Source organism: Cyanistes caeruleus, chromosome 15, assembly GCF_971803275.1.
Source record: "Cyanistes caeruleus chromosome 15, bCyaCae1.hap1.1, whole genome shotgun sequence".
NCBI lineage: Eukaryota > Metazoa > Chordata > Aves > Passeriformes > Paridae > Cyanistes > Cyanistes caeruleus.
This window is the reverse complement of record NC_141715.1, coordinates 7,095,666-7,114,922: the sequence shown is the minus strand read 5'-3', so window position 1 is coordinate 7,114,922 and position 19,257 is coordinate 7,095,666. Positions and strand designations below refer to the sequence as shown.

Below are 19,257 nucleotides of genomic sequence, written 5' to 3'. Positions count from 1 at the left end.
TTATTTTCACTCTCTGGGTTTGGTGTGAATTCCCCCCATAGTGACACACAGAATACTGCTGGCATTTCCTGAGCTGTGGCACCAACATGAAGGCACCAGTGGCCAAAAGCATCAGTATTGTGAATACTGAACTCATGAAAATCCAGCCCCTGCTGATGCAGGAGGGACCTGAGCACTGGGTAAACCACTTTTCAGTGCTGTGTGGTTCAGCACCCAATCCATGAGTTCAACATCTCCAAAAATCAGCTTCTCCCTCCTCATTGCTCTCCTCCCATGGCACACAGGGTTGCAGGCTTCATTTGGACTGTATCTCAGGGAAACAAAGGCAGCCACCTTGCACTCACACACTCATGTTTCTGTTCTCTGCTAGCTGCACTCTCACAAAGAGACACCCAGGACAGCAACTTCAGTGACCTTTTATTTGTGCCTGTTGTCACTGGACCAAGTTCAAAGTGGCACATGCGAAGTGGTGATGGATTCGCACAGTCTGATTTATAGGAGTGGCTGATAACCAGCATGAGGGCTCCAACAGACTTTTGTACAACATGTCGGTGGCTGCTCCAGTTTATATCTCACCTCTTTTGTTATGTGTCAGCCCACATCTGTTTCCAAACAAATGTCTTTCTTAGGTGTGGGCCTTGGAAAACTGGCATGAATCTGTGTTCCGTGCCTGGGCTGAGAATGGGGAACACATGGCACTTCCCTTTGGCAACTCACTGGGAAACTCAGACTGAGAAGAGTTTTCTTTTATATGTCCTTGTTTGGGATTGTTGTTTCCCCATCAGACACACTGGAGCCGCCACATTTGGAGCACTTGGCACACAAAGTGTCATGGGTGAAAAATATCTCCTAAACAGCTCAGCAGTGCTGGACAGTGAGGAAGGAGGTGTTAAAAGCTCAGGTGAGGGTGGATTTCTCATCGAGGGCTGTTGAGTTGCAGCCAGTCTGTTAAGGCAGGCAGGAGGGAGCTTGGAGATGAAGACAGTGATGAAACACAGAGGATGGGTCATGCTCTCAGACGCTGGAGGACATTCAGCCCCACATAGTGAGAGAGGAAGAAATGCAGGATGCCCAGGGCTGACACTGCAATGAGAATCCAGAGGACTCCAGCACTGAAGTATATCGGGGCGAGTCTGGTGGGAGAGAGACAGCTGCTGACACCGAGCTTCCCGCCTGGGAACAGCCCCTTCCTCCCAGCAGAAGTGGGTGGAAAGGCTATCACCTGCCCCCTGCGTGGGATCCCAGCTTCCTCCTCAAGGGAGCAAACACACACAACCAAAAGGGCTTGGGGCAGCTCCAGCCTTGCCCAGTACCTGTGTTGCTGCCCCAGCACTGTATCCATGCTCACATTATGCTTCGGAGACCATGCTGAGTTACGCAGGAGCCCCAGAGCACCCAAGAGTCTTGAGCTTTCCCAAAGCACATTATAATCCAAAATACACCCATCCAGGGGTTACCATGCACTCCCCTGAGTGCTGGTGTGTGTAAGTGTGTAACTGTGTGTGTAAGAGTGTGTAAGAGTGTGTGTGATTGTTTACCTTTCTGAGGATGATGCCTTGTATCCCATAAAGTAGCAGTAGCGGGCGTAGAGATAGAGCAGACCCAAGGCTGCAGCCAGACCTGTTTAGGAGAGATCACAGTTACCGTCTCCAAAGGCTTTTCAGAGCTACTTGGAACCAAGGAGGTAGCCCAAAGTGAAGGAATAGAGACTCTGTGTCCTTTGGCTCTACCCTCCCATCAGAGACAGAATTACTGCTTGATTTGTTGTTCAGAAGTTGAGTAGCACCTGAGGACTGAGGCAGCATGCAGGGGAACAGATCCAGTGACAAACGAGGTAGAGGGATATTCTCACCTTGATGGAAGAAGAGTCCAGCCTGCCACAGAAGTGCCAGGAAGATGGGAAAATACTCAGAGGAGTTCACCCTGGAAGGAAAGAGAAAGGTCATAAACTAGGGAAAGGAAGGAAGCTCTTCCTCTTTTGCTTCCCCTAGCAGTTTCCAGACACTGAAGGATTTTGCTTTTTACAGCTCATGTTGTCATAAAAAGTCTCCAGGCTTGTTCCTTTTCCTGAACTTCTTGTCCCAGCTTTATTCACAGAAATTAAACAGTGGAAAGAACAGGGTCTCCAGGGTACAAGAAATTAAGTAAAAGATTCACAGGTCAGACTGTGCACAGAAAGGCTCCATGAACACTCCCACTGTTCCTTCCCAAGTGCTGCAGTTCAAACCCTGCTGTCAATGCCCCAAATCCCTGAGCTGTAGGGAAGGTCTGTCCCTCAAGTAGATAAGGCCAGAGCAGCCTGGGCTTTGTGCAGGAGCTGGAGGGAGCACATAACTGTTGGGATTGTTAGTATGCCATGCCCTGTCCTCTCAAAGGCTCAGTAGCACCAAAAGATGCTGGATGAAGCTGAGTCTAGGCTAGTGAAGGAGCAGAGAAGGGGATGGCTGGGGGGATCCAGCTCCAGCTACTCATTTGCTTTTTTCCCCAGTGGTCAGCTACATTGGAAGCTCCTCCCTCCCCACTGCAGCCCTAGCACAGAAGTCACAGCAGAGATGCTGGATTATCCTCGTCCCAGCTCCAGCTGAGGTCTCTCTGGGAACTTGTCCTTGCCCATGAGTGAGATTCAGAGCAGAGCTGAAGCTGCCTGAGGTTTGGACATCACTTGGATAAAAACAGTCTAAGTCTCAGGCACCAAGGGTTATGTCTTTAGGAGCTCTTCACTGTACAGCAGAGATCCATGTGTGGTTTTATCAGCAGTGGCTGGTTTATGACTTAAGAGCCAACCCAATTCTGATGTTGACTCTTCAACCCATTAATCATCCTCGAGGGAGGTAATTGCTTAATTACAGTTCCAGGAAAGGAATAGCAAAGCAGGGGAAAAACAGTGAGGTTACATGAGATCTGACAAACATCAGGTAAGAGGATTTTCTTACTGCGCTCGAAAGATCCTTTCAAATTCAGGAGGGCCTGAGATCTTTGGAGGTGAAACGCCAAACAACCTCCTAGCATAGATCACCTGGAGGAAGAAGTAGGCTGCAGCAAAAGAGAGAAAAGTATCATTGGTCAGTCCTATGGCTATGCACAGTGGAGTCAGGAGCTGGCCAGAGGCTGGGAAAAAAGATCTGCAGTCTTCTCCTAACCCCACACCCCACTGAGCAGAGAAAGCTAGAATAAAATCCCAGGTACCTTACAGATAAGGAAAAGGAATGACCCAGAGCTGTACCACAGCAAGGAATATACAGTCACATATTACCAGTGTTATCTGCTTTCTTGCATAATCGGCAGACGGTAAAATTGTTACACAATTCAGATGCACTTTACTACCGACAATTTCAAGGTTTTTTTATTCTTTTTTTTTTTTCCTCTTCTAAATTCTGATATCTGTGTAGGGATGGAACTGATGCCACAGATAAGCCAACCAGACACTGACTTAAATTGTCATGCAACGTGAACCTATGACTGGGAGATGTTCCATGTGACCAACCACAGCCCATCCTTCCACCCTTTCACACTGCAGAGCTCCTTTTGTATGCTCACATCTACATGCATTTCAGGAACTGCAGTAAACCCAAAGAGGGAAATCCTACATGTAGAGGGGAAAGATCTACCAAAAAGGGGGTAGGTCAATTCAGAAAAAGGGCTTTCCATTCACTCATTTGGTTGAATGCTCTCCAGAACCCAGACAAGGTATCAGTTCACTGTCTGAAAAGCAGTGAAGTGCCAGTGCAACAGGAGACATTAAATATAAAAGCAAAAGAAAATCTGTGGAGTTACAGTAGATTGATCCAGCCACTATTTGAACACATGCATCTAATGGCCCCTACCTTGCTCCAGGACTCCCAGGACTGTTACAGTAGCCAGCCAATGAATCTGATCCAACATACTGACTTTTCAAGACCCTAGAAAAGCTTATTTCTTGATCAGAAGTTCCTCTGGCCAGGTTCAATCCTTGCTGATGTGGCAGTTTACGATGGTAGCCTGACAGCCTAGGTTCCTTCTAATTGAACAAACAAAGCAAAGATTTAGTTTGTGGTATTGACACCCAGGAGGAGCCTGGCGTGCCCGTTATCACATGCACTGTGGAAATGGAAATCAGTGGAGACAGATTTAATGGAGTATTTCCGTTCCCACCCACCCTTTTCCAGGAACAGAGTTACAAGGAAGTGGAAAAGCCAGTAGAGAGACAAACGTGAGAGATAAGGGAACTGGGAGCTGAATGGATGGACAATCTCAATAGCCCACTAATCCACTCCCCCCAGGGCATCTGCTTTAGGCCAGGGCACATCCCCTTTGCTGATGTTGCAGGAGAAACCAAAGCTCTGCTTGGGCTGTTGTGTCACACCAGAGCACAGGCAGCATTCCAAGGTACATATCCCTGTGTACATAATCCTTCACAGACTCTGGATATCATGTGCTGGGCACAGAGAATGACTTATGGCCACAACACTGAGACCCTGCATGAAAAACTCTGAGAAGGTAAGAGACAAGAGGAAGTGGTAAAGTACAAAAGGTCTCTAGATCTGTCCTGCACACTGATATCTGGGAATGGGTCCTGCAGAATGACTGTCAGACACCAAGGGAGTTTCAGAGCCAGCCTGCGTCCCTGAAAGGCTGGGAGATGTGCATCTAAGGCTTCTGATCAATCCTCAGCCCAATGAATTCTCACCAAAAACACCAGAGTGTGTTCTTAGCGGGGAAAAACTTGCAGAATTCATCAGGACATAGCAAAAAGAAAATTACATTTTCACATGTCAGAAGAGACCCATTTATCTAGTTCCCATCTAACAGCACAACAGCTGGCACAGACAGAAGCTGCTGGGACCACCAGCTTTGTTTCCTTCCTCTCTCTTCATTCAAAGAATTCTTCCATCAAATCAGAGAAAAAGGAAAGACAAAGTGATTGTTGAACACCACTGTTATAGAAATTATTAGTGATTAATGATTAATAGTATTAAATCAATTTACAGAAATTACATTGTATGTCTGATGTCTTTGATAGGCTTTCAAAGAAGCAATATGCTGCTTCTGGTTTTCTGCCTCTCTATAAGCTACAAAGGCACCCAAAATGGCTGTAACAATGTCCCAGCTTAGTATTTTTCCAAATATCAAATGCACACCCTATTGTTTTTCAAACACCAGCCCTAAGATTAATTCCTTCATTTCAGAATTGAATCTTTTTCATGTCAGTGACTGTTTAGAAAAATGAGGAACACTATGTTTTGTTTTCTTCTATTTAGTTGTCAAAGAAATTAAGAGCTCCCCTGTGTCAGCCCAAGAAGGGCAGAGGTCTTGCAGAGCTAAATGATATTTGATTTCCCTCTGCTCCTGTCTGATAACAGCCTGCTAGTGAAAGAAAATAAAGAAAACAACTGAGCAGAAAAATTTTGAGCTTACACCTCCATCAGATGACAGTGCACTGTGAGCTGCATCAACAGTGTCAAATATGTGCAATGGAATCTGGGCCAGGAGGAGCTGCACAGGCTGCCATGGAGCATTCCTGCTCTCCAGATCATCACTAAATACAAAACATTTCTAGTGTCATCATCTAGCATGGTCTAAATATAATAAAGACCAATAGAAATATGAATGAATAAACAAGAACACATGTCTCCCCCCTCCTCCTCCCTCCTCCATAAGCATAATTTTTCAAACTGTTTTTAAACTGGAGAGCACAACATTTTTCTTGTCCCTGTTTCTCACCATCAGAACTCACTTTATTTTCCATTCTCCCTCAATGCTTACAAGGAACAGGCACAAGTACCCCGGTCCCAGCACCAAGGGCCCTTGGGTGAGACTGTCATGGGTGGGCAGCCTCTGCACCCGTGGATGGCAGCGTATTGCAAATCCTCACCCTCTGAGGCTGACACAGACAAGTCTTGCAGTCCCAGGTGCAGTTCAGGGTGGATTTGTTGAGCAGGAGCTACTGAAATGCTCACCCCTCTCCCGCTCCCTGGCTCTGCACTCCAGGTTATACCATGTGAATGTGGCCCCATGTCAGAGGGTACATGCCCAAGTCCTTACACCTCCCACTGCGTCATCACTGCAGGCATTTCTCTATGCCCATGGTTGCTTTTGCCACCTCTTCCTGCAGCCAATAATCCTTTCTGCATCCTAATTTTCAATGTAGAGATACACTCTGAGCTGGACTGCAACACCAATAGAGATTAAAAATAATCTTGGGAAGAAAAATGATCAACACAATGCCTTGGAGGAGTTTCAAGCATCCATAGAGTATACTGCACCTATTACTTGCCCAGAGCAGCAGGGCAAGGAGAAGCCAGCAGTGGTGGGTCCAGCACCGTTACGTGCAGTAACATCCCCTGGAAATGTATCTCAGGAGCATACAACGGCTCAAGAGCTTTCTGTCAATGGAAGAGAGATCATTTCACAGATGAACAACTCACCCTTCAGCTGTGAAGCATGGAGGTTCCTCGTTCTTCCAATCCTACTGCACAACTATGGAGATATTTTCTAGCGCAGGTTGTACTTGTGCTTCCTTTCCCTCTGAATCCTTTTGCAGCCACTATGTACATCCAAACTTGTGACTGTGGAACTGCTTGTGAGAACAGTTACTGTCTTTGTAACAACCACAAATTAAAAAAGAGGGGAGGGTTCATTCAAAAGAATTTTTTCTCACAGAGAAGAAAGAATTCTTCTAGTTCAAGAGAAAGAGAAGAGAGCTCAGTACTGAGCAACTCAGTCTGTTCAAGCACAGCTCCTCAGGGCGGGGTGGGGGGGTTGGCAATGTGCCCTCCTGACCTCCCATTCCCATGGAGGCTTCTCTTAAACTCAGATCTACATGTGTTGAGATTTTCCCGGAATTCTTGGATTTTCCATCTGTAAAAGGAAGAACATGCTAAAAATATGGTGAGAGAAAAAAGAATTCATTAATTTACCCATTAGAAAGGCAAAACTGGCCACGTGTTCCCAGGAAGTGGAGACAGCTGCAGACAATTTCTGTTCTGTGATTCCCAACAGGACTCAGAGCAATAAATAAGCTGGATCAGATCTCCTGAATGCATTGAAATGTGTCCTGGGTTCTGCATTTTGAAAAAAACATAAAAACTTTGCATGACAAGAATTATTACATCTTCCTAAAATGAGCATCTATCCAGAGGGTCCTCCTTTCACAAAGTAAAAGAGCAGGTGGTTGGTTTTCTCAGCAGCATCCAGGTTGGCATTATACAACTCATGTCTTGGAGTACAAACTCAGTGTGTATTGGAGATGTGCCTTAGCCTGTTCATCCAGACCAGTTTCAACCATATTCCTGGCATTTATATGTCTATGGCAGATCAAAGAGGTCACAGAAATACTCACAAATATTTAGTTATAGCAAAATTTCTAGGGGGCAAACCAATCTCTGGGCTGCTTGAATGCTTCTGCATGGAGCAGGACCACAGCCAAGCACCTATTGACAACATTTCTCATCTCAGTAAAGGAGAAAGGCTTCACTTTAGACATCAAACAGGGAAAACATAAAAATTTTCTAGAAAGCTAGATGGAAAACTGAGTCTTTGGAAAACCACATAAATTAATATATATACTCATTTATTTAGGGATAGTTTGGAGAAAATTTTTTAAAGATTTCTTTTAATGAAGTTTGGTGAGCTTTATCCACATGCACATTAAATCTGACTGGAGGGCACATCAGTATAAAAGCAATGCCAAAACTCTTCCCTTAATTCATCATCCGAAGGCACTGGTACATGCAAATGAATTATACCCCTTCATTTATGATCAACATCTGTTAAAAGTATTAATTAAATGTCTCTCTTGCCCTGCCTTGTCTTGTGTTATTGTCACACAAGGAAAGCCTTTTCCATGTGTTTTGGCAATTTTCCTACCTCCTGTTCAACAGAAAGTCAGGAATAGCTAATAAACAAAAAGGAACAATGCCAAAAAGTGGCTCACTTGAAGAATAAATCTTTGGAGCGAAAAGTGCACATGTCAGGGAGGGGGAGGATTTCCCTTTGCAGAGGAACAAACAAGCCTTTCAAACATCTTTGGAAGTTCTTATTAACATACACTCAGTATTATCCTATAATGATGTGGGAAAAAATCTGCAAGTGTACAGGGTATATTGGAATACATCAAAGGCTGAAGAGGGGTCATGAAGTGCAGTTCCCTTTTCCTAAATTACATAGGTGAAGAAATAGAGCTGTTCAGCATTTCTATCTTGTTTGGACCAGCACACCCAGATGCTGGCTGGCCCTACCTGGTGATGAGATAAAGCTAGACAAGGCGTTGGAGAGGGGCAGAGTAAGGACAGCTCTAAGGAGACATTTTCCAGGGGGAAGACTGGAATTCCTCATAGGTCTCCTGCAAAGAAGAGAAAAGAGTCAGGGGAATTCACCTGAATTGGGGAGGTGTTGCTGTGCAAAGTCATATCTTCAGGGATGGGGCAATCAGGAGGGCACTGGTCCCCCTGCCTTATGATGACTTTTCACACCAAAGTTCTGTCCCACATGGGGTTGGGAGAAAGGAGATGGTTTGGGGGGAGATCTGCCACAGTCCTCACTGGAGATGCTCTTCTCTCCTTGCTTAGTGCTGTGGGACTGTGCCCAAACCCGAGCCCTGCTGAGCGTCCTGCCCTGTGTCACCCCACCTGTAACACAGCTCAGCTGGACAAATACAGAAGGTGAGACCACCGAGTGTCCAGCCATCAGCATGAGGCCCATGGACAAACTTGTGCCAGGGCAGAAGAAAGGCACTGAGGCCAGGAAACTGACAGATGTTTCTGTAGAGCTCCACTGACGCCAGTAGTGTCCAAAAGGTTTGTAATATATCTTCAGAATGAATCGAATGCAAATTCTGTGGATGAGAGCAGACCGTCGCTTGGACTGTTCTTTGAACTCCTTCACTCTCATGCCCTCAGAAGATGCCCCAAGTGATGTTCTGGGAGAGGAATGGAGCCCAGAGAGTGGGTGGGATGCAGCCAGCGAGGGGCACAGGCACCGTGCTGCAGCTGGGAGCCTGCGAGTGTGCTGGAAGCAGAGTGAAGAGGCTGCCTGGGTCACATAGCACTGAGCACAAAGGAACACAAACAGGATCTGTTTCTTCTCCTGTCTCCAAAGGAGAAATTAAACAGAGCCAGCCTCCACATCTCTTGCTGGCACAAGCAGGGAGACAGAAGCAACTACAGATCATGGGAGCAAGATGTGAGTGTGGGAGCAGATGGGTTTTTGGTTACTGAACATAATTTTTTGTGGCTTTTGTGTGTCAGAGACTGGCAAAGGTCAAGATGACCTGTGTGTACTCAACAGTGGTGGCAATTGCAGGGAGAGTGGGGCTGGGGAGAGCTGCCACAGGAACTTGACTCCTCCAGCCCCATATGGAGCCCAGACACTCTGTGAATGCTGACCCACCTCTGCTGTCCCCCAGGAAGGGCAGGTAACTCCTACCCCAGCATCTCAATTTGGGGGACACCATTTAAGGTACCAAAAGTGGAGACCTCTTCTGAGCTTTTCACTTTCTGTCCCAGCTTCTGGGTTGCAAAGCTGGACTAAGAGCAGTCCCAGAGGTGCCACTGGGACCAGGCACCATCCTGGCACTGGTCTTCCAGCATCTTCTGAGTGACTTCAGCCTCCCCAGCTGTGGGGGTGCTGGCCCATGGTGGCAGGCAGTGAGGGGCTGTGCCCTGGGAAGCCAGGACAGACAGACATGGCTAGAAAATCTTTTTCCTCCCAGAGGCCTCTAAGAAGTATCAACAACAGGGAACTCTGGCCAAACATGAGAAGCCACCTCTGAGCAGTCATACACTGGTGACCAGTCCCACAGTGGGACAAAGGATTTGCTTAAGAACCAGCTGGATTTATTTTTAGGGTGTGAAATGGTTGCATGACACAATTGTGTAAAAGAATTTAACAAAACAGTGCTAAATACCAGACTTGCCTGCACAACCTTGTTTTTAACCATTGGGAGGCTGAAATGGCAATTGAAATGATGCTACTTCAGTGACTCTAACTCCCAAAGCCTGGAAGCAAGGTGGATGGTGTCTCTAAGTGTTCTGACAGGAAGAGGATTCATTGAGTGACACAGGGAAGTTATTGAGTTCCTTGGTAGAGCTGTTTTACTGGCACCGTGGACCTCTGCTGGGAAAAAAGGCAGAAAGAACCTACTGCAGTTCCAGAATTTCCTGTAGCCTTTACACAAGAAGTATTTCACTGCTTCTAGTTTCCTGACATGATTCCATTGCCCTCTTACAGTGAGGTGTGTTCAATGCTTAAGGAAGATTTTATTAGTGATACAAATCCCTCAGATGCCATCTTGTTTGTGGTAATAGTGGTTTAGATTTGTGCCTGAGAGGGCAGTAAGGTGAGATGGACAGTACTGGGATGTGCATCCTGCTGCCTGTTGTATCTCACTTTAGAACACCCATTTTCCAGCATCCACCTGCTGCTCCATGCTGCCCAGGACTGGGATGCTGCCTAACTGGACAGGTCCTGATGGTGGCCACTCCCGTGAGGAGAATTCTCAGTGCCAAGTCGGTGCTTGATGCCTCCTGGCTATGCCAGCTTCAGTCTGTAGGACAGCGTCCATTCCCTGCCTCCCAGCCTGCAGGATCAGAGCAGCCTTTTATCCAGGGCCCTGGGGAGGCAAAGCACAGCTCAGCATAGCACACAGGAGCCTGGGCTGTGCTATTTGAAAGCCCTGAGTGAGTGCTGGGATTTGCTGTTTTGCATCACAATTTAGTGCTTTTGTTCAGCACTTGCAGAGATCCAAAACTAATCCAGTCTGATGGTACAGCACTTATCAGGGACCAGTGTTTAAGTTATTACTAAAGCAAACAGATAAATCTCCACCTATAATTTTCAGAGGTTCAATATTTACAATAGATTAACACAGTCAGCTACTATCTGCTGAACACTTTGATTACTCCTGTAAAAATTAGTTAAAATCATTCCCAAAGTCCTCAAATGATCAACATTTTCAGAATTTATCATTTCTTATACCAGTGATCGTGTTCATCCTTAATACAGCGTTTCTTAACCAGATTCATATAGGTAGATTTAATGTCAAATTTCATTTGGGGTTTTTTGAGTTTGACTCAGATTTACATCTGTGTATTCATAAAGGGAGAAGGGTCTCTGATTCTTTTCGCTGCTTTGTAAAATGTTATCAGAAAACATCCCCTATCAAAAGTCTATCTAGGACTGCAGAAAGCTCACAGCTCAGCCCACTTTTACCTTGGGTGGGATTTGTCCTGCAGAAAGAAAAGGAAAGACCCTTGTCATTGAGTTGATGGACAGATTAAAAATGTACCCGCACACAGGACAAAGTCTTAGATTAAAATAACCCAAAATAATGAAGAGAATGTTGTGCTTCTACAAAGTAAGTCAGTGACTGATTCCAGTTCCACATATGTGCACTTGTAAAAAGGAGAGTCTAATGGGGAAGGCATTTAGAAGCAATGAAAGAAAAGAATTGGAAATGTAAAATCACAATAGTGAGCTTATTTGATATGCATACGATAGTTATAACCCACAGTTTCTACAAAGTCAAATGAGGGGGCAGCTCAGCTCAGCCTCTTCATCTTGGGGGACTTAGCCCACTCTGAAAGAATTCAAGCTCTTACCCAGCCCAGTGTCTTGATGGAAAATGAAAGCACCATATTCTTGACTATGGAATGAATTTGTGTTTGAGAACACAAACATTCCCTAAGGCGCAGATGATATTTTTATTAATCTTAATCAGATCTTTCTCTTCATTCCTCTTCATTCTTTTGAATTTCCATTGAGCTTGGTAGCAGCTTGCCTTTATGATTTGATCTATTTCTTTCACTTAAAATACTTGCCCCATGATTAATTCAAGTCTTGAGTGATAAGATCTAATTCTGCACTATTTGACTTGAAAATGAAACCAAAGGTTGTCATGTTTCACTTTTGTAACGTTAAACATTCCTTTCCCTCTCATGCCAAGCATTTTCTGTGACTGACTAGACCACCTTCATTTCCCTATCTGTCCAAGTAGCAAAGGAATACTTTCACCTCCCAACTTCTGCTTGCTTTAATAGACAACCAGTTCTGAAATAAATCCCCACCTCCATATTCCCTTAGGTTTCTGCATCTTCTAACTCTGCAGAGAATACTGCACTGATTGTTGCACTTGCACACAGCCACAGTGCTGCTTCATAATCTCTGACTCACTATTTTCCCTGGAAACACTATTAGAATGACCATGTTTAGGGGGTTTTAACAATCTCCAGCTTTCAGTCAGCTGCAGAAGACTGGCATGAAGCTAAGATCAGGACAGTAAAGAACAGCAAGAACATCACATGCTTAGGGCTATGCTGCTCACTTTCCTTACGCGGAACTGGAAGAAAATCCTGTGAATCCCAGATTCCCACTTATCTTCTTTGGTTGACATGCTCTTGCCTACACCTGCTTTTTAAAAGGGTTCTTTGATTTCTGAAATAGCACTAAGCATAATTTCCTTTCATTCCCCCATAATCAAACAGCAAGTGGCAGCAAGGCTCAAACTCTGTAGGTGAGCCTGGAGGATAGGCGCTGCTATTGCCTTGGAATGAGTTGGAATGGGCAGAAATGTTTGGTGTTAATACAGTCATCAGGGCCCTGTCTCTGCTTTGTCATGAACAAGCAGCTCCAAAGCAGAGCCCTCTGGTGCAGGGTAGGGCTGCAAGGTTCTCAGGGTGATTGTTGATGATGTGAACAGCCTTGGCTTCCCAACCAAAGGCTTTTCAGTTGTCTACAAAAATAATGAGGACACCATAGGCTCATGTTCACCCTACACTTCAAGGGCCACATGGGTTAGATACAATAAAAGCATAGACACGCCTATAAAAGAAGCCTCCAGTACATCTCCACAGTGCACACTTTTTTCCCGTTTCTATACACTTTTTGGGCAAGAGTTCAGATTGACAACAAGTGATTGAAAGTAAATTCCTCTGCAACCAATGGATGGAATGCACACCTCATTGTAAAGTTATTTTGGTTTTGCCAGCCACAGCAATGCAAGAAAATGCAGCATATTCCCACAGTAAATTCTGGAGGAATACCAAAGTCACTTCCAGTGCTCAAAGCCCCATGCAGTGGGCTGGAAGCAGGGGTTTGCTGTGGTCCTCACCTTCATCGTGCTGCCACATCTGTGCCCTGGGCACAGCATAGCTTGGCAGCCGGGCACTCAGGCAGTCACAAAACCCTCAGCACACTCTTTGTTCCTGCTGGGCTTCGGAGGCCAGGCAGGCATGGGACCACCTCCGGACTCCGAAGCTAATCCTTCCCTAGGAGATGTCTGTCACAAACACAAGCAGCAGCAAATCCTATAAGCCCTTCGTTGCTGGCTGGTTTGCTCCCAGCAACCAGGAATGGAAATCTGTTCACCATTCCTGACCGCCTAACCCTGGGCATCCGGAGCCTCGGAGGTGCCTGCACTTTTTGGGGATGTTGACAAAGGGCTGCCAGGATCTTGGAGCTCCTGTGAGGCAGAGAAGCGTTGGAGACATGTCTAATTTCTGGAGGCAGAGTTGTATCTTTCAAACCACAGGGTTTGTTTATCCCCTTCCTTCCTGGCACAGAATGGAGCTTTTTTCTGCAGAAAAGAGGCGGAATTTCAGCACGGCTCTGCGGGGAGGGGAGGGCAGGCGAGGCCAGGAAGGGTGTGAGACGGGGCCCCAAACCACAGGCCCTGTGCAAGTGCCTTGGCGCCGGCTTGGGAGGAGAATCCCGGCCCGGGAGAAAGATCCACAGTGAATTTTTGCCACCAGAAGGCAGCGGGGAGCTGCGGTTTGGAACAGCTGGTGTTCGCAGGACGTGCCCAGGGAGAAAACGGCAGAAGGAGCTTCTCCCTCTGCTGATTATAACCTGCCGTGTTAAACTTCCCTCGTCCAGCCCCCTTCGCCGTCATTAGAAAAGCACGGGAGAGTACAGCGTAGAGAGAAAGCACTTTTCTTATGTTTTCATTTGGAAAATAGATATGCATCACACTTGCCTTGCCCCCCCATCTGCTGAAATCCTTCTGGGGTGAGCATAGGCGTGGACCCCGCCCCAGCATGGACCACCCCCCTTGAGCAGCTGAGGCACTGCTGTTGTTTTTGAAGAGGGAGCTAAATGTGCAAAGTCCCTCTGCCATGCAGCTCCAACCTATGACCCAGTGGTTATTAGGGATACAGTGAGTGCACATGAAATCCTTGCTGGCTGGTTGCAGCCACCGTGGCCACAGAGCAGCTGTGCTGCGACCCTCCCTGTGGGCTTTTGCTCCTCCGTACATCTCATCCACGATGGGGAAGGAGCTGTTACTGGGAAGCAGTTTTCCTTGGGGGGGTTGTTTCTCAGAAGCAAGTCCCTCCTGCACATTACAGAGCTCACTGACTTACAGAGCTCTTGATGGCAATTTAGCAGGTTGTCTCAGTTTTCCACAGGGAGCCTCCACCAGAAGATGATGCTCCATAGCAGGGACAAATGAATAGGACTTATATCCCACCTAGGCTGTGCTGACAGTGGAGTATTTCAGTACTAACCTGCCTTCATCAGTAGTTGCACTGGGTGTCAGAGGTTCAATTTCTCAAGTTGTGCAGGCACATCTACATCCGCACTGCTCCTCAAAAAGCTAATTCTGCTAATCCAGCAGAGATCAAACCATGTGTCTTTTACTTGATTTGCTTTCAGCTGGGACAGGCGCCCAACGCCACATGAGCACACAGGAGGAAGCCACATGGAGGGTGGCACACTGGTAGTAGAAAGAGGCTCAGTGTAAAACCACATGCAAGATTTAAGTGAAAACAGTAGGGAAGTATAAAAAATAGGGATCAAAAAACAGTGTGCAGGGTACTGACCACATCTGGGGTTCTGTTGTCCTTAAAAGAAGAGAGTGGTGAGGGTTTTTTCATCAGACACAGACAAAGACCCATTAAAATGGCTGAAATGTATGTTTTCTGTTATCCAGTCTCTTCAGATCCAGCAGCTGATGATTGCAAGTGGGAGAGTGGCCAGTCTGGAGAGGTTACTGAGATAAGTGCTGCTAATTCCTTGTTTATTGACTTCAGTAAATTGGGACTAAGATGGGCCAGGGGTTCCAGGTGGTGGCCTTGTGCTGTTTAAATGGCATGTCAGGAATGCAGTAACACTACCATGATTTTGCTTGTTTTTTAAGAGGATGTGGTGTGGAAAGCAGACAGCTGAGGAAGAGCATGCTGAGGCCAACTCGGTTCACCCAAGGTTGCATCTGGCTCCAGATGCTTGGCTTCTTGTGCAGGGCTGGAGGGGTTCTTGTAGCCTGAAGCCAAAGCGCAAGTGGGATGTGGGTGCAGGCTTCTGAGCAACCCTGGCCATGGGACCTCAGTGTGCCCCAGAGCAATCACATGTTATGGGAGAAGAAGACACTTTCTTTCTTCCTTCCTTGCTTCCTTCCTAGAGTCAGTCTGCACATCATCTTGCCCCTCTTCCATTAATAAACCCATTTACCTCTTTGCTTTCTCCTTGGGATATTCTGTGTTTTAACAGAATTTCAGTTGTCATTAATTAAATCAAATCAATCTGTCAAAATTTAAGACATTCAGAAACTTGACCACTGAAAAATGATTGATTTTTGTTTGTTTTTGGGGGTGTGGTTTTTGTTTGTTTTTACTGTGGATTTGTGAGGGGTTTTCTGTGGTTTTTGGGAGAGTTTCTTGGGTTTTGGGGTTTGATTTTTTGGTTCCTCAAAGCAAACAACTGCTTCCAAACACACAAAGCATGAGCCCTGAGCCATATAGCCCCCAACAGTACCAGGCAAGGTGGTACCGACTCAAGAGGTTATCATAGAGGAGTGATCACAGAGCCATGAGCAGCTCGGGGAGGCTATTGCCAGTCAGTCTCTGATCTGGTAAATCTGAAATGTGTGAGCTAAAGTGGAAAGACTGTTTCAGCACAGCGTTCCTCTTTTGACCTTGCTGCTAATCACACTCACAGCCCCTCTCCGTGGCCTGGCTCTCAGAGAGATGAGGGGATTGAGCATTTTCTTCTTTGTGAAAAGTTTTGGGCATTACTGATGCCCTCAGGACACCAGGGCGTTGGCAGCCTCTTGCTGTTGCTGGCAAGTCTTCAGCTGTGTTTAAATCCAAAGAGTAACCTGCATTTTCCTAGTGAGGGATTAATTCCTGTTGCCCGCGTTGCAACCATGTTTGGACACAAGTGCATCGAGTATGAGACCCTCAGGAAGGACACAATTCTGGGGATATATGAGGGCCACCCTCATTTACATGAGGTCCATGAAAGAACTGTCATAAGGGGGTACAGTAGAAGCTACATGGTGCAAACTGGTGCAATGCCTATGGGAGCCAAGAAAGCTGTGTACAACCATCAGTATTTCCCTACCTTATGTCCAGACTAAACCTGCCCCTACTGTCTTCTCTTGGGTAACTCTGAATTTCTGGGTCCCGGAAGGTCTGTAAGGTTCCCCTTCTCAGGGACACTTCCCAGCTTGTGCAAATGGTATCAGTGGATAGATGGTCTTTTTCCACCTCAGTACTGTGTCTGCCTGTCTCTCTTTCCATCCATCTGTAGTGCTCTATTACTGCTTCTCTGTTGATTTTTTCTTCTATTTATCTGCTTCATCTTATTACAATTAATTTATAACACTTCTTACATTCATATTTATTAGCTCTGAAAATGGCAGGACTTCATTATTTCCATTTAAGATGATTATCTTCCCCCCATTGTGATAATGTTCATGTGTCTTTTCCCATCCTTCTCTTGAGCATTGTCACCAGAGATGTCTTTGTAACAAACTGTGTTTTCCATGGAAAGCATTCCAGGACACATGGACATTGTTCTGTACAGAGATGTGAGCTTGCCTTCCCTCCTGCAGTTCAAAGTTTGAAAGAGCAAAAGTCAGTGTTCTCTCATTGGTTGTCTGCCTTGACTGCCTGCTCTCTGCCAGTGTGGTGTCCCTCCTGTCATGCTGACCTGCTGGATTTTCCACTCACTTCTTGCCAGTTTTCCAGATGAGATGGGTCTGAAAAGATGTATTACTAGTGCTTGAAATGCAAGGAGAAATCTAGCAATGTGGCAATGCCCTGAGGGGATTAAAGAAGAAGGAAGACTTTGGAGATCAAGTTAGAGGGAATTAGAAAGTACCAGTGGAAAGCATGTAAGTTTTCTGCCTAATAATACTCAGGACAAGAAAGTTACCCAAAATGGAATTACTCAAAGTTCTAGTGCACTTATAAACTGATCACTGCCTCTTATCTCTAAGGTGTGCATATTCAGGCTCTGCCAGTTTCACCACACTGCCTAATTTATGCCTTTGCAGAAATCTGTACTGCCAAAGTCAGAGAATAACACACTTCTTGAATGTTTGTCAGTGTGACAAAGCAGATCTACTCCAATAAAGCCTGAACACACCAAAATGTTTTTCCCTGACAATGTCATGTTTGCCATGTGGTATCTGCCACTCTCTTTCTTTCATCTTCACTGCCCTGGCACTCCAGAGTCTAAAAATACCACCTTCTCAGCTGCCAAAGCAGTTAAGTCTCTGTGCATGTTTTTTCTGTTTCCTTTACTTATCCCTTTTGTTTTCCTTCTGGATTATCTCTCTGTGTTCATTCTGTATTTCTTTTATCTAAGTTCAAACATATTGAAAATCCCCATATAGGATATGCTTTTATCAGATTTTTTTTTCCCTGTAACTTACATTGCTCGGTTCTCCTCGATGACAAAGCAGCACAGGCAGGACCCAGCTCCAGGGCTGCCTGCCTGTGCCATGATTCAGCAGGTTGTAAAAGGAAGCAGTGTTTACTTTTTTGGGAAAGGGTGGCAAAGAAAAGGGAAACACACACGTGTGTGTGTGTGTGTGTGTGTGTGTATTTGACTTCCTGGTACTTCTGTGATTTCAGCAGGCATATTATGCTGTCCTGCAGTCATGTTGGAGTTAATAACCTGTTTCAAAAGAAGGGCTTGAAAGATATTTGATGGAATGGGTTTGCCTAGATTGAGGAGGGCACTTGCTAAAATATTTTGCTTTGTTACTCTTTAAAGTATTTTTCCATAGTGTTTTTGGGTTCCTCTTTAAGCATTTGATATCTCTTGTGCTGCCTGTTGTTTGTGACTGTTTCCCTGCCTGTCTGCATCTTCTGCTCAGTCCGGGTATAGCTCAGCAGAGCAGTTTAGGAGCCAGCTTGGTGTCTTTCTGGAAAAATGTGTTTGATTCCAAACTTCAGTGCAAGGGATTTGCTGATTTCATTTCTGCTGAGCCTTATTTCTGAATGCTGGGGCCCTGCTTGCTTTGTCCTAACACGGTGGAATTTTCTCTGTGGGGAAACTTATACTGCTGACTCATTGCATCAACTCAAAACAGATTTATGTTTACAAAGGAAAAAAACCACCACCTTTTCTTTCTTACTTTTCCCTAGTAATATTTGATTTGTTATTCCTACAGAATACCTCCTATCTCCTGGAACGGGTGCAGCCCACAGACCACACAGGAGCTTGCTTTGAACTGGGTGGGACAGACACAGCTTTCTATTGAACTGTTCTCAGTTGGTGCAGCTCAGAGACAATTTAAAGGTGCTGTAACTTTTAGGGTACCAGGAGACTGGTTTCCTCACCGTGGGGCTGTGTTCCTCCCACATGGCCGTGCATGTAGCAGGATACAGAGACTCCTCAAGTTTAATCTTGACCTCATTCATATGGTCCCATCAAGCCCAGTATCTCCTTTGGCCTGTTCGTCCCATTGGCCCAGCAAGGACACTTATTTCTGTATTTCCCTGTGTTTCTTTACTGATTCGATGCACAAACGTTCAACATTTACACAGCATTTCACTTCTAAAAAACTATGTTACTTTCATTTTCAAAATACACCACAGATTAAAGGTTCCAGACTTGCACAAGGCCCTTGGGGAAGCAGCTGCTGAGCAGCACTGCCATGTTCTGAACACACTGAAGTCTGTGTCACTGCTCACTATTTTATTAAAACCTCGGCTTGTAATTGAGGGGAAAAAAAACACCGGATACACTGAATTTTCTGAAAAGGCAAGAAAACCTGAACATCTTTTCTAAAGAACGAGAAGACATAAAGATGGCTTTGCTGTTTAACACAACAATATTTATGAGGCAGCGGGTGAGGGGCATGAGGGGATGGGGAGGGGGCGCGGGGAGGGCGTGATGCGGTGCTGGCCCCGCCCCCTGCCGCCCCTTACCGCCCCCTACCGCCCGCAACGCCCAGTCAGCCTCCGCAGCGCCCCTGGACCGAGACCCGTTGAGACCCCGCCCACATCCTAACGTCCTGCCCGCAACCACCCAATCAGCCGGCACTTCCTGCAA

The 19,257-nt window shown here is 45.9% G+C and overlaps 1 protein-coding gene across 13 annotated transcripts; it reads right to left on the bottom strand.

Moving 5' to 3' along the window:
• Positions 1-400: 400 nt before the first annotated feature.
• LOC111935558 (leukotriene C4 synthase-like) lies at positions 401-19,179 on the bottom strand. Of its 13 annotated transcripts, none has more exons than XM_086852282.1 (9): positions 17,630-19,179; positions 6,897-7,040; positions 6,405-6,553; positions 5,395-5,515; positions 3,825-3,997; positions 2,934-3,033; positions 1,853-1,923; positions 1,539-1,620; positions 401-1,133 (listed from the first exon to the last, which is right to left on the bottom strand). In XM_086852282.1, exons 5-9 carry the CDS (start codon positions 3,880-3,882, stop codon positions 1,007-1,009), a joined length of 438 nt encoding a protein of 145 aa, XP_086708408.1. In that variant the 5' UTR covers positions 3,883-3,997; positions 5,395-5,515; positions 6,405-6,553; positions 6,897-7,040; positions 17,630-19,179; the 3' UTR covers positions 401-1,006. The 13 variants fall into 13 exon arrangements, with proteins under 13 accessions (XP_086708408.1, XP_086708399.1, XP_086708402.1 ...); XM_086852273.1 differs by lacking the exon at positions 6,897-7,040 and adding an exon at positions 14,478-14,686 and having other exon boundaries at positions 6,405-6,837; positions 14,793-19,148; XM_086852276.1 differs by lacking the exon at positions 6,897-7,040 and adding an exon at positions 14,478-17,012 and having other exon boundaries at positions 6,405-6,837; positions 17,630-18,219.
• Between the last annotated feature and the right edge of the window lie 78 nt (positions 19,180-19,257).

Bases quoted from the DNA above. Each gene is read 5' to 3' on its own strand.
- LOC111935558 (XM_086852282.1), bottom strand. From the start codon at position 3,882: ATGTTGGATCAGATTCATTGGCTGGCTACTGTAACAGTCCTGGGAGTC. The intron at 3,034-3,824 runs GTAGGGGCCATT...CTTTTGCTGCAG, and splicing joins CCTGGGAGTCCTGGAGCAAG to CCTACTTCTTCCTCCAGGTG. The intron at 1,621-1,852 runs GTGAGAATATCC...TCTCCTAAACAG, and splicing joins TGGACTCTTCTTCCATCAAG to GTCTGGCTGCAGCCTTGGGT.